This window comes from Macrotis lagotis, chromosome 5 (assembly GCF_037893015.1).
Source record: "Macrotis lagotis isolate mMagLag1 chromosome 5, bilby.v1.9.chrom.fasta, whole genome shotgun sequence".
NCBI lineage: Eukaryota > Metazoa > Chordata > Mammalia > Peramelemorphia > Peramelidae > Macrotis > Macrotis lagotis.
This window is the reverse complement of record NC_133662.1, coordinates 161,637,855-161,653,702: the sequence shown is the minus strand read 5'-3', so window position 1 is coordinate 161,653,702 and position 15,848 is coordinate 161,637,855. Positions and strand designations below refer to the sequence as shown.

At 33.7% G+C, this 15,848-nt stretch overlaps 1 protein-coding gene across 2 annotated transcripts in view; it reads right to left on the bottom strand.

The window, feature by feature from the left end:
- Positions 1 to 15,848, bottom strand: part of SAMD5 (sterile alpha motif domain containing 5) — a 480,886-nt gene that overhangs the window by 432,442 nt on the left and 32,596 nt on the right. The window contains exon 2 of one of the 2 annotated variants that reach the window (XM_074187796.1): positions 1,782 to 14,927. The exons of the other annotated variant lie outside the window; for it this stretch is intronic. Coding sequence (XP_074043897.1) covers positions 14,865 to 14,927 — 63 coding nt within the window. The 3' untranslated portion in view covers positions 1,782 to 14,864. Of the gene's footprint in view, positions 1 to 1,781; positions 14,928 to 15,848 lie in introns of those variants that run through there. 2 annotated transcript variants of the gene reach the window in all.

Sequence of the window (15,848 nt, the reverse complement as noted above, 5' to 3'; positions counted from 1 at the left end):
CTTTCTCCCTTACTTTCCTCTAAATTTTCTTCAAATTCAGCTCAAATATTGTTTCCTATGTGAGGTTTTAGAGGGTTAAGCAGCATAGTGCATAGTGTCCCTATTTTGGGAGGACTCGAGTCCAAATTCTACCTCAGACACTTACTTGTGTGACCCTGCGCAAGTCACTTTATTCTGTTTGCTTTGGTTTCCTCATTAGCAAAATGTGCTACACAAGGAAAGGGCAAATAATACCAGTACCTTTGCCAAGAAAGCTCCAAATGGGGACCTGTGAGCTCTTACCTGATCTCCCCATCGCTATGTCTCTCTACCCAACTCAGCTTTGTATTTTCCTTCAAAGTGTACATGATATCTTTATTTCTCTGTATTTCCAGTGTCTAGCACATCATCTGGCAAAAGGTAAGAGCTTGAGAAATACTTTGTGATTGATTGTTTAGCATAGTGTGGTGGTCAATGGGTTATTCATTCATTACCAAAGTTACTGTTGAACTCATTATATTACCATACTGATAAGTTATCTCTGCTTTTCATTTGCTCAAAAATTCCTTATCCTTTTTTCCCAGAAAAAATTTCAAAGACACCCTTTAAAAAAATGATGATCTAGAATAATATACTTAACAACAGAAGTGAAGGAATTTTAGTGATTAAGTGAAACCAATGAAGCAACTACCTTTCAGACTTAGTAAAAGCCTAAAGCTAATCAGGCAAGGTCCAAGAAATAGAGAAAGCTAGGGGGAAAAAAAATTGCCCTGGCAAGCAGTAAACTAAACGTAATATGTCATTGTGATTCCTAGAATTGGTTGGCTGTATATAGCACCACATAGTAGGCTCTGTAAAATAACTGTATTTCAAAATTCTCTACATAATAAAAAGTTGTCAAAGGCTTAGCCCTGCTCCTAAAATTTCATCCATTCAATAGGTCTATTATTTTGATGGATTGGCTTTTATAATAATTTATTTAATACAAGTATATAGCTTTCAGGAGTTTATCCTCTCACTCTTATTGGTTGAGGCTAAAATTGTAGTTTAATATTTTAAAAATACATAGATTTAAATGTGTGCACAGATGCCATGTTGTTCCAGTTTCAAAAGCACATGCAGACTGACTATTTTCCTTTAAGATGAAAATTATCTCATATAGTTATTGCAGTTCTGTGTTGGGGTCTTTTAAACATTCAGGTACCACTCAATTCCTCAGTCCAAAACCATTCTTGTCTCCTCCAAGATGCCCTCTGCTCCCCATCAGTCCCAAAAGAAGGATGCCAAGATTTTCAGAATTAATTCAGTTGCTCATTGAATTTACTTGGAAGGAGATTATGGCATAAGATCAGAAGAGAGTCAATGAACCAGATTTTAGGCCAAGAAAGATATATTTGATCACTAGGCCCTTCTAGCTTCTAGCTCAGAAACAAAATGAAAGAAGATCGCACAGGAGTTCAATAATGTGGGTCCAATACTCCAAGGCAAAGCTTTTAATGATTTTCAAAACTAGGCTTTAGGCAACTGAATCCATCATCTCCTAGAATTAAGTTCTTTTTAATGATAGGTTTAAAAATCACAGCTTGACTCAGTTTTTTTGATGGATAGGAGAAAAAAGGATTGTACCAGGAAATAATTCATCAAAGTAAATTTTAAACATATACTGGGAAATAAAGGACTGAATAATATAAACAAATGTAAATTATCCATTACTATGAATTTCATCTAGATTACTATTAATTTACCAAATGCACAAATTTATTAAATTACTTATACTGAGTCCAATAGAAAGGGTTAGGAGATATATCTATGGAAAATTCAGACATCATTTATTAAAATTTAGAACCCCATGGAAAATTTTCTGAGGTAACAATAAACTGGTGGACATGGATTGAAGCAACTTATTTTTTTGGTTTCTCTGTTAAGGAAAAAGCAAATCATCTTGAAGAAAAACATAAGAATCATTAGGTTAAAGATGTGGATAATACAAGATATTCCTATCAAAAAATATAAGTTTGTCACCTGTGAGTCCCCTGTGAGTAGAGATTCCAGTAAAGTTTTTCATTACATTGCACATAAGAAGAGTTTTCATGGTAGTTTAAGATTCTTAAAGAAGGAGGATGAAGGAGGATGAAAAAGGTGGGGGAGTAAACCAGTGTTATATACTCTCCTGAAGAGTTCCATTGATTTCAAAATGGCTTATTTTAATTGGGCTCTTAGATCCCAGGGCAAAGGTAAGAGGGGAAAGAAGCTGCTCCACAGTTCCCTTTTCACATCGAGGTCCCACAATCACTAATCAAGGGCCATTCTCCAAACTTGAGCAGATGTCTTTTGCAATATTTTAACAATGCAGTTGGACTTCCTTTGGATAAAATTAAAGTGAGCAGAAGTCACAGTGATCCTGAGATGAAGATACCAAATTCTAAAAGCTGATGTTCAAATCTCTAATTGAAAGTCTCCTTGGCTCCAGGGAGCTGTTTGAAATACAAAGAAATGGCAGAATATCAAATGTAACTGATGCAATGTGTCTATCTACAGAGAAAAATCAGATCAGAGGCAAAATATAAAAATACCAGCATAGACTTGAATGAGCCTAGAAAAAGACCTAAAAGTACTACCAGTTCTCAGAACTGTTATAGGTAGAAATGCCTAAAGCACTTGTCAGTTTTCAGAACTTATAATGGCAGATGAGGGAATGAGATAGGGAAAAATAGATGAAGTAATAGCACGGAGAGAGGAGGTGCCTCAAAGTTTCTCTGTAACATTACATGAAAATGGCATTATATATGCTCCTCACTCCTCTTCACCTATCCATTTTTGAAGGTTCATTTCAGGTTCTCCCTAATCTTGGATAAATGCCAGCCATTTTGATCCAGAACTAAATTCAGCAAATATTCACCTTCTCCAATGAAGGGGGGAAGGTACAAGATTTATATTTAACTCAGTTTCCTATGCTTTAAAAACTAACAAGAGGACATATCATACACATTAATAAGCATTTTACAACAAAAATTCATAGATGAAATTCAGGCACAGTGCAGTGTCACGTTCTGGGGGAGGCAGATACAAATCAACAATGATTTCCCCTCCTTTGCTGATAAACCACAAATATAGAATGGGCTGAATTTGTAGTCAAGGAGTAGCAAGTTCAAGTCTCATCTCTAATGCTTAAAAAGTTGCTACATGACCATGGGCAAGTCCCTTTAGCTCTATGGACCTTAAGTTTCCTCATTTGTAAAATGGAGATAATGCCAGGAGTAACTACCCCACTTGGTTGTTGTGAGGCTCAAATAAGCTAATATATGTGAAGAATTACACAAGCTTTAAAACACTATCTAAATACCAGCTTTTATTATAACTCGTATCAAACATTTTAGTATTTTGTCACATTTAATTCAGCACAATAGAGAGAAAAAAGATTGCAAGGAATTTCTTAATATGATACATTTTCTTCTGTGATCATGTGCTTGCTTGTTCTATATCCACCACCAATAACTAATGAAATGCAGAGAATAAGATATGTACTCAGTAAATACTTTTTAAATTAAATCCATTTTTCACAGCCTGAATAAAGAGAATATTTGCAAAAGACATTTTTCTTGGGAGTGAAAAAGAAGTAATACACTATGTATTTGCCAAAATAATCTAAATGAAATTTTACAGATAAATAAGAGTTAAAAAAAATAAACTTTCCAAATATAAATTAGGGAGAAGAGCAAGAATTAGAGTGAGAATTATCTGCATGTTCATTAAATCAAGAGTATGGCATTGGGGGCAGCTAGATGGTATAGTGGCTAAAGCACCAACCCTGGAGTCAGGAGGATCTGAATACAAATCTGGCCTCAGATTCTTAATAATTACCTAGCTGTGTATTTACAAATCTGACCACAGACAGATTTAATAATTACCTAGGTAATAATAATTACCTAGCCCAAATTACCTTGGGCAAGTCATTTTAACCCCATTGCCTTGCAACAACAAAAACAGAAAACAAAAATAAAAACGAAGTGTGGCATGACTATCAGAAAAGTTAATGATAGGGCAGCTAGGTGGCACAGTGGATAGAGCACTGGCCCTGGAGTCAGGAGTACCTGAGTTCAAATATGCCCTCAGACATTTAACAATTAACCTAGCTGTGTGGCCTTGGGCAAGCCACTTAACCCCGTTGCCCTGCAAAAAAGAAACAAAACCTAAAAAGTTGTCTTAATAAAGTACCACCAGTCCTTTAAAAGAAGAAAAGAAGAGTTATTGAGGTTACACTATGAGATGCATAATGTTCAGAAAACTATATAATAGACATTTTCATACAGTTTTATGTTCTGCAAGGTACTTTACAAATATCATTTCATTTTTTTCTTCACAAAACCCCAAGAAGTAAGAACTATTATTTTTTCTATTTTACAAATGAAGAAATTGAACCTGATGAAAGTCAAGCAACTTGCTCAGAAGTCACACATGTAGAAAGTATCTGAGGTCAACTATGAAATCCAAGTCTAGCACTCTATTCACTGAAGCACCTAGCTTCTAGACAAGTGATAGTTTTTCCTGTGCTTTACACACAATGATTATGTTCTGTTTTTAGACTTAATCTTAAATATTGTGTTCAACTGTAAGCACTTATTTTCAACAGGCTATTGACACACCATAGCATATCCAGAAGTCAACAACCATATGGGAAGAGCACACAAAACTATGCTATTCAAGGGTTAGTAGAAGAAATTGGGAATCTTTAGGTATGAGGAAATACAGGAAAGATGCTATAGTTATTTTCAAATCTTTCCAGAATTATTTTATAGAAAATATATTGTGTAGACACTGTCTGCTTGACCCCAGAGAGCAAAGCTAAAGGAATATGTGGAATTTGTAAAAGCAGATTTAGGTTCTATGTTAGGAAAATTCTTGCTAACAGTTATCCAAATGTGCAATTAGGTCACTTGGAAAACAGCAGATTTCCTAAAGAGAGATCTTTGAGAAAATATCGGATGATGACATTTTGGAGATTAGAAGGATTGCTTTTCAGATACAGACTGAACTAGAGTAAATGAAAAGTAAAAAGAAAAAGCTTAGGAGTTTTTCCCCAACCCTAAGTTTCTCTGTCTCAGTGTATGGGTCAGTCAAGTTGTGTACAAAATCGTAATCACAATGTTTTGCATTTTGCTTGGAAAGTTTCTTTAAAATGATATTAGTGAATCACTTTATTTTAGGAAGTGCCAGTCACTGATTTTGATTATATCTCAGATTAAGAAGAAGGAATCATAAGAGAAGTGAAATTCAAGCAATGTATCCACAATGGCATTATATATTCCCACATGTCCTGTGGGAATGGATTATTTTAAATTGTGTTTAATATGAGACAAAGGAAAACATCATCAAGCACTGAAAACTTAACTTCAAATTAAAAGGACATAAATTTAATTTCTTTATGAATTATGTTCATAATTCCACTCCCCTCCCATCCAAAAAAGACTGAGGAGCAACAAAGGTGCAACTAAGCCTATAGTTACCAAAGTGAAATTTGACTCAAGACAGACATGAGATTTGAAATTCCTAGAAATTGGGTAAAAAAAGAGCTTTTCTGGGGCAGCTAGGTGGCACAGTGGATAGAGCACTGGTCCTAGAGTCAGTTTTGAACCCAAGTTCAAATCTGGCCTCAGACACTTAATAATTACCTAGCTGTGTGGCCTTGGGCAAGCCACTTAACCCCATTTGCCTTGCAAAAACCAATAAAAAACTAAAAATAAAAAAGAGTTCTTCCCCTCAATTACAAAGAGCATCTTGGAAGTATGGGGATTGGGGGGGAGGATGCCAACTACCAGTGCTAAGGTACGTAAAATGAAGGATATTTTCTCACCATCAACTTTCAAATATGAATATTAACAGAATTTCCAATTTTTGTCTCATATTGGCGTAGAGGTGACCTTGGGTTCTCAAAGGCTAGAAGAGTAACCCTAGCAAGAAAAATTTCAAGTGTAGTCTTGCCTAAAGACAGTTTGTCAGTACAGAAAGATTCATTACCAATATGCTGATCACCATTTAATGAAACCACTGGATACACAAATCTCTTGAAATATATAAAATGATTCTCATTTTTACTCCACTCCCTTCTAAGTCCATAGTGACTGCCCCTGATTTATAGGAAAGGAGACAGGGGGGTGATAAGAATCATATGGTTTTAAGATGTCTATAAACACTGTCATTCTTGGAAGAAGTTAAAAGACTTGAGGAAAGACTCAAGCATGCTGATTTAGATCATTTATGAAACATTTGAGAACAAATATGTGTAAGAAGGGCATAGGCCAAGCAGTATGTATGGGTTGCAATCTGTACTAAGGGAAGAAACACCCACCTAGATAAAATCAGAAATTCATTGAAATACAGAAATTTACTGCCTTACCTATACCCTCTTCTAAGACACAGAATTCTAAGGAATTTGAGGCTTTTCATACAAATCTCATCCTTCAAATTCTTAAAAAGGTATGTAACTAAAGGCTGTTTCTTCACCTGTTTTATATATGGAAATACTGAAAGGAAGGTAAAGTAATTTATCTAAGTCATTCAACTACTCACTATAACAATCAGACCTGGAATTGCATCTGCAGTTCATCAGTCCTTTAAATAAAAGGGAAAGAAAGAAGAAGAAAAAAGTCTCTAGAGAATGGTACCTCCCAAAGATTGGGTTTTTTGTTAGTGAGAATTTTTTTAAGGGAGTCTTTTTTTTAAATGAAGTTGAAATGATATAATGAAAATTAACTGACTTAACTAAATGAAGTTGCATGCATATAATTCAAATTCTGTATTCGTTGTTCAGCAAAGAAACAAATGAGATTTCACAGACATCCTGTTATTAGCATTTTGATGTATTTTTAGAGATCAAATAAATGCCCTTTAATTACACAAATGCACTCTGTCCCTCAGGGTAACCAAAGGGGGGAAATGTTCATTTACAAATTGTTCTAGGTTTATTTTCTAAATTAAAAAAATTCTCAGTAGATCAGCATATGGCTTGCTTATCACTCTAGTAGGCACCAGTTATATCTTTCAAGTGGAAATTTTAAAAGCTTGATCAAAATGAAAAATTTTTAGTCACAATGAAAATCATCTTGTGCTACAAAGAAATTTCTTCCCTTTATATAATTTTACAAAATATACTAATCAAATTTAGTCTGAAAATAATATCTAGAGTTCCAGTGAAATAAGAATGTTTAAATTTGATCCAAGCTACAATCTCTGTGGGAATCAGTTCTTCAATTGTAAAATGAAGGACTTGGACTAGTTCTCCAAAGTATCTTTCCACTTTAAATCCCATGATTTAGCATATCCCATGATGTGAATATTACATTAAAGTTAAAAAATCACAGAATGTTAAAAACAGAAGAGACTTGAAATATCATATAACTTATCTCTTGATCTGCAGAGGAGAAATTAGACACAGTGGTTAAATTACTTACCCAAGATAACAAAGTGATAGGTAATATTCATATCATTAATGGTATCATAGTCTTTTATAATGCTTTACAATTACAAAATATTTTATATGCATAATCTCTTTTCATCCTTGTAAGAGTCCTGTTAAGTAGGCAATACAATTACTATATTTACCATTTTATCAAAGTTTTTAGAAGTGAGGTTAAGTGATGGTAGATGATTTATGTAGGCATGGTTAAATGACTAATGAATGGTAGAACTAACTCACACCCAGAGTTTTGCCTTAATTTATGTTTGTTTTTAAAACTGTAAGTGCAATATTCTTTCCATGATTCCACTTTCATCTCTCTGTATTGTATTGTATTATACTATAGTGTAAGTAATACAGTGACTTGTACTGTTGTCTTATGAAAACAACAGAAATTAAAATTCTCAACTCTAAAGAGAAGATAAAAAGAATAGATTTATTTCAAATTTGCATTTAACATGTGAACATCATACTTGCTTAGGTGACTTGATCACAAATTGTAGTATAACTAGAAGAACAAGACAGGCCAAGATTGTTATCTCAAATTCAGGGATTATGGCAGGTTGGCTTTAAATAAGGTGAAAAAATAGTGTACTTGAAATACATACATCTAAACCAGATACCCATTTCTGTCAATCTAAGGTTCCAAAGAGTCAAAGATGGAAAAAGTGTAAAAGGAAGAAATTTTAAGAGAAAGGTAAAGATTTGTGATGAAGCAGAGAACTCAGAGCACAGTGAAACCTGAACATTCATGCAGGATTTATATAGATCCAAGGTAAATAAGGGTGAGAGAGGGAGGAAAAGTAGTGAAGAAAAGGAGTCTTATTTCTCCAGTCTTTGAGTCTGAATCCTTTGATTCAGAGATCAGGAGAAGAAATGGAAGTCTGCAACGAGTGGACTTAAACTCACTTACAGTGAATACTTATTAATAAGTTCTATCTCCAATCCCAGATAATATGGGATCGGAGTTAATAAATCTCTTGATATTAGAACTGAAGATACCTGATTAAATTCACACTCCATATAATCTACCAATCCCAAGATGGTAGGGAATCATTGATGAACAATAGGAAGATTTCCACATGTCTTGCATGAACTTGGCTAGGCCTGGTATATAGGAGTGTTTTCCTGGTTGATTTTCTCTCAGTTTTCCTGATAAGTACCTTTCTCAGGTCTTGGTAGGTTAGTAGTGATCAGGGAAGAAGAAAGTGCTGTTGGTTTACCCCATACTGTCAAATGAGCAATTAAGTTTACACAATCCATAAAGTTATTATATGTAGGCATCACAAAGCACAAACTTCATGTCACTACTTTTTTTAAAAGAAAATAATACGACTTATGAAGGTTCACAGTAACATCAAATTTATAGAAAAAAACTAACTTTCATTCACAGAAAATCCAAGTAATGTTGCTCAAAGATACAGATGTTGGGTTTTTTAAAATAATTCTGTACTAATAAAACTAACAGAAATTTTAACCAAATTTAGGTTTTAGTAACTGGATTTACTACAGAATTTGTTTTCAAACTTAATGAAACTAAAAGGAACATAAAAATGTCTAATATTTGGCCCAAGTGATTCACCATTTTCTCCTGCAAGTTTTTAAAGCTGTTTTTCATTTTTTTAAAAAAAATACTAAGTTAAAAGTTACTAAGACCAAAATTTTCTGGCCCAAATATGCTCTTTCAAAAAGAAGAGAAATTGCTACATTTTCTTAGGGTGTGAGGCAGAATATATCTATTAAAAACCATTTCCCGTCTTAAATGGTGTTTAAAAATTTCCTTCCTTCCTTATAGTTCAGTGGAATAACTTTTGGCCAAAGTAATGAAAAAGTAAAAACCAAGTTGCTAATGTGAAATTTAACCCATTTATTTCCTTTCAAAGTAAAAATATTGATATTGTTATTCAAAGAAAGGAAGCTTAATTTTAACTACCTGAAAGATTTAACTGGCAGCATGGCAAGCTATTCCAGTCTCCAGATCTGTATGATCTTTCAAACATATTGGCTATATGAACTTGGGCAAGTCACTAAAAGTCACAAAATCCCAAGCTTCTAAGACTATAAGGGGCTGATCTTCTTCATGTGGAGTTTCCTATACCACTGAAATCATAGATCCATACAGAAGCAAAGAAAAAAGAAAGTAACATGCCAAGATTTGATTTTATCTTTCATCTCTTTTTCTTCTTTTATAGGACTATTTGTCACTATCATTAATTATTAACCATTAAATATAAACTTGTAAATATATTTTCATTTTATTATCAAAAATATAAGGAAAATCAGAGTAAGGGAACCAATATATTTAAGTCAGAAGACCTATTGTCCATCTGTTTAAATCAGGATGAGTCACTCCTTTTTTCTCTCAATCTATTTTCTCTTCTATATGATGAGAGGGGCACACTATATGACCTCTATCATCTTTTCCAGATCTAAAATCTTTTGCTCCTAGGACTATGCATTTTTTTAAGAATTTTATGATGAAGATAGTTTAAATTCACAATAGTTATCATAGAGCTGAAAAATGAAAAACCAAGAATAACTAGATGTGGCACATAGGTTACTAAATTATAAGCTTATATTTTATAAAAGAAAACCTTAAAAGGAAAAATGGATACATAAAACAAAATTGGTTTGATCCTCAACATAGTACTTTTTCAACATTTAAAAATTTAGATAGAGACATCTACCATTTTATTACATTGACTTAAGTGCCTGGTACTAGCTGAACTACATTTAATTTCTGAGCATCTACTTGGCACATACATTGTAAAGGGGAAAGTTTAAGTCTGGACCCCTTCTATCTATTACCAAAAAGATTATTCTAGATTTTATCCTTCTTTTCCTTTGTGTGTTAGGGAGCGTTCTCTACTTGCCTGAACATGATAACATGAACCTTAATTAAATATTGTTTGTAAAACATTACAGTAGCAGAAAGGAATTTCTTGCTGAAGATTTTTATTTTCACCTTTCTAATTACATCCTACTTCAAGCCCTTCCCCCTTTTCCTCTTCTCCTCAATATCTAGTTCATGAAAACTTTTGCAAAGAAAATCCACCAATGCACCTAATTCTCCTTCCCATATAAAAAAATTACTGTTACTATATCCTCAGCTTGTGTCCTTGTGGAAGGAAATGTTAGGAGACTACTATTCATCTCGCTGGTCTATAATTACTAACATAATGCATCCAGGTAAAAATGTCACCCATTAATTTGCACATATACCTTTCAAATCTGAAGTTCAAATTATAAGAAAATAACGATGATGACTCTTCTGTATGTTATAAATGTGGCCTGAAAAATAGTGGTCTAGAAAAAAAATTGATTTCTTTTTAAATCATATCTAATTTATTCTTTCTATTCATCCTTAAAAGAGAGTTTTGTCAGAGAATCTAAGCTAATAAGAATAGGCAGGTTATGGGGTCCAAGGACAAGAAAGGGAAAGGCAAGCTTCTGGAGGTAATGACTCTGTTTCAGTAGAAGGTAAATACTATACTTTTGGGGGTTCAGAAGCATGCTTCAGTAGGGATGAGAGACAGTCATTTTTTATGATCTCTTTCTTCTTTAATGTCAAAGACTATATGTAATCCAATAAATATTTCAATATCTCTAAGTTTGAGTTCTTAACAGAAACTTTTTTTAAATGATCCTAAATCTCCTAAATTGAAAATTTTTTATGGGCGGGAGAGAGCCATGTATAACTTAAGCTCTCTTTCCCTGTCTCTCAGGATGGGGTGAGTGTTCAGTCCTGTGATTTTTATTAATATGAGAAATTCCTATCTTTACTGATGCAGATGAGAATTTTCTCTCTATTCTACAGCCAAATATATTTGCTTGGGGGAACCAAGAGGTTGTGACCTCCACGTGAACATAAATTTTGCATGAGTCTGAAGCAGGATTTGAACTGTCTTCCTAAGGCTGGCATCCTAGTCATATTGCCTCCCAATTTCTCCTTATGAGTTATGAAAATATTGATTTAAGATAATTCTTATAATCTTTGAAAATTTCCCTCAGTCAAACACTCTCTATAACTGCCAGATTATATGACTTTAAAAAGCTTCTGGATGAAAATGTTTTGAAATTGTTAAATTATCTTCAAGGACCCATTCCTGTTAGAAAGTGGGAATAATAATTTAATTTCTCCAATACAATTCAACATCATATTACTTTGATTTTATGCCAAATGAAGAATGAACTTCAAAATGGCTCATATTTAATAACTTCCCTCCCTCATTTAAATTCATTTTTATGCTAAAAATTTCTATCTCCAGTAAATCCACCTGTTCTTCTCCCTATGCCCCCCCCCTTTAATAGGGTCTTCATTTAGGAAGATCATTACATCATTTCAAGTTTTAATAGAAGCAAGAAAAAGAAGAGAAACTATTTGAGATATTTAAACTGGACCCTTATACAATTGGTATAATAAATTCAAAATAAATGAAAGTATCATTATTTTATTATAATGCATGATCAAGCCTACTTCATGAAGTCTGAGAAGAGAATTAACACTGACCTTTTGAGAAATTAAGTCTTTACATAGTAACCAGCTCTATAAAGACAGGCATATGCATGCCTGCTGGTGACCTTAGCACAAACACAGGCGTCACACCTGAAAATGAGATTTGATGCAACCCAATTCATAAAGCTTTATTAAACACCAAAAGACACTGTAATCAACACTAGGGACATAAAGCTGAAAAATAACACAGTCCCTGCCCCTAAAGAGCTTACAATTTGTGGAGGGAGGGAAAATAGGTTTACAAATATGTATGATACAAAATAGAATGTGATAGGACTAAAAGAGAAGTCTACACAAAATGCAGTTAGGAAACTAGAGATTTAAACATGAACTCATTTATAGTTACAACAAATTCTAGTTTTAGTCCAAGTAAATATCAAACTCATTCCCTGGAAGAAAAAAAAATCTATCCCCAAAAATGCAAAATTCTAATTAATTTGGAAAAAATTCCTAGAGGGTGGAACACAAGACTTATAGGACTTCTTTAAAGTACTTTAAAGACCTTAATTAGCTTATATTTATATTTCAGAAAAAAATCAACAGTAAACATGATTTCCCCAAGTATATAATATTCCCTGAAACTAAATTATTTTAATCAATTCAATCACAGTAGCAGTAATGAACTCAATGGTATCCTCATGGTCTGAAAAGTTACTGTGATTCCCTTTGTGCTCAATTGATTCCCAGAGCAAAAGGCACTGAAGAGAATTGGACTAATTGCATAACATTTTTTGCTTCCTTGTTTTCTTGGATCTTAAAACCAGAGAGGCCAGAGCTAGAAAGAATCTCAGAGGTCATCTAATCCAGCCCTTTGTCTGCCATATGAGTGTGCTCTATATCCTCTCCTTGTTCCTTCTGGTTCATGACAATCCTAAAAATATGAGTTTGCATCTGTTACCCAGTCCCAAATATTTCTCAGCTGAATGATATGGAAGATGATTATGCAGACTAAGTTTTTTTTAAGATTTTGCAAGGCAAATGGGGTTAAGTGGCTTGCCTAAGGCCACACAGTTAGGAATTAAGTGTCTGAGGCCATATTTGAACTCAGGCACTCCTGACTTCAGGGCCAGTGCTCTATCCACTGCCTAGCCACCCATACTAAGATTTTTTAAATAAAGTTTTGTCAACTTTATTATTTATTAGCATCTTTAACCCTTTGTTGTTGTTCTTATTGTTGTTAAGCTGTTCAATCATGGCCAGCTCTTCATGGCCCATTGATGGCCACGGCCCATATGCTATGGACCATAGCATGCCAACAACATCTGTGAGGTTTTCACTCAAGTGATTTGCAATTTCCTCTTTTAGTAGATTAAGGCAAACAAAGGTTAAGTGACTTGCCCAGGTTCAAACAGCTAATGTCTGAAACTGGATTAGAACTCAGGTCTTCCTGACTCCAAGCTCTGCACATTATCCACTAAGTCACATAGCTTCTTTCAAGAACTATAAAAACAGGACTAGCAAAAATGAATGCCACATGAGGAGACTGTAATAGAAGAGCTATGGGCAATGGAATGGATCCACAAGTATGGCTCCTTAGTCAGGAACCGTGGGGAAAGGATATGGCTTAGCATGGAGTGAATCAAAGTATTCAAAATTTTGATTTATTGCATGTAGGAAGAGATCCAGTATGAGCGCAGAATAAACCTATTTTCCAGTTATCTGTGTACGGTATATCCATGAGCCTAAGTAAATCTCATCTGTCTAAAATGGCATAGAAGAAGAGAGGGAATATCTCCGCTTACTAAATCAGCTTTAGTTTTATCCATATGTCTAAGCATTGCAATGCCTTTCATCCAGATAAGTAGCCTTCACTAAACTATTCACCTTAGAAGAGCATAACACAAAATGGGACAACTTAGACTCATAAAATGTAAAAACTGTATAGGATATCAGTGACTGAAGGAAGTAATTGAATGTCTCTGCATCTCATTTACCTCATCTGGAAATATTCTGTATATAGTGGACCACCATTTAGCTTTATATAAGCTATTGATAGCATTTAGCCCAACCTTCTCACTTTATAAAGGAGAAAACTGGGGTCCAGAGAGGGGATGAGATTTGTCCCAAATCCCAGTGCTAGTTTATAACAGAGCTTCTTTTATATTTTTCATCATTCTACAATATAAGCCCCTACTATAACCAGGATAAAATTCCTTTCTATCCCCCTGCACAAATAACAATATATTTCTTTAGCATTTTAAGTTGTACAAAGTTCTTTTTTCTCAAAACAGCCTTATGAAATTAGTAGTGCAGGTATTACTAGGAGGAAATTAAAACTCAGAAGATGAAGTGCCTTGCTCATGGTTACCCATGCATCTAATAAATGTCAATGCTGGAAAACAAATTCAGGTTTCCAAATTCCAAGTCCAGTAGTCTTGACACAATACCAGGTACACAGGTTTGTGTCATTTTCCCCTCTGTACCTGTGATTAGGTTATTCCTCCTTCCTAGGATAGTTTAATGGAGCATTACCCTTAATGGAGAGAAAATATTATGGTAAAAGACAAAATAACTAATACAGGATGATATAATTATACTCTAATACTAAGAACTTATTCTTTTTTTACAGTGATTAATAAGCTATTTTTCTAAAACCTTATCTAACATTAATCAAGTCCATTTATTTAAACTATTTCCTTTTAAACAGTCAAGAGTTTGCAGAACTGGGTGGCAAAGAATTCTCAAATAAGTATTTGGATGTTTTATTGCCTTTTTTGTTTCCTGCTTTTTAGAAATTAGCACCCAGTTATACAAAGTTGATTAGTCCAGAATTTTTCCAAGCATAAAAGTTTGGCTGATGAGTATTTTTTCCAGGATCATCATCCATTTTCCCTTTTTGAAAGAAAGGCACTATTTGTGGCCTTTTCCAGTCTTCAGACACCTCACCAGTCCTCCACGAGTTCGCAAAAATGATATCTAGCGGTTCTGTGATGACTTCGGCCAATTCATTAAGTACTCTAGGATGCCAGCCATTGGGACCTGTGGATTTGAACATATCTAGGTTATTTAAGTTATCCTTTTCCAGTTTCTCCCCTATTCCAGTTTGGCTTCCCATAGTTTTCTGTTCCTGTTTTCAGGTTACACAAACATTTTGTAAAATACAGTGATTTGAAATAAAAATATATGACTGATTTCTATTGTTAGTAGTTTTCTCTTCACAACTAATAAAAAGTAAATGCATTTTCTATGCATTTTACTATCTAAAAGGATACATTATATAGGAAATATTTCTTTGTTATCCTTTAGGGTCTGTTAGAAAAATACAAATTTAAACATGTTTGATTTTATATTTCTTAAAAGATATCAGTTATCCATAATGAAATAGGAAACATATAATGATAGAATTAGGTAAAATTTCATCACTGTAGAGTTCCATCTAGCAGTACTAATTAGCACCCTATCTATCAGCATGAAGGGGAAAATTCTACAAGGCCCATATTGTGCTATTTGCATCAGTAACTTTCAATGGAAATTAAATTTACAAATGTAAAGATGAATCCTATACAAGCTAGCAATTTGTGATCACACAATCCTATGAGTACAAAGACAGTTACTTTCCCAAATAACTTTTTAAGTATTAATGACATTAAGCATCTATAATGAAAAACATGTAATTTAAAATATATAAGTTTACTTTATAAAATAAAATAAAAACAATAAAAGATATATTCTTGTGAGAGGCCAGAATGGGCATAAAAAGATTTTTTTTCTTTAACATAAACACTATTGAGATTTCATTGTCTACTAACCATCAACACTGATGTTCTCAAGATTTACATTACACTCATTTTCTCTCAACACTGTTAGGTGTTGACAGTTTTAACCCCTTCACTTCCTTCATGATCCCTGTAAAACTGATGAAAAGCCACAGACAACATTCCACTACCTGTCATAGCTGAA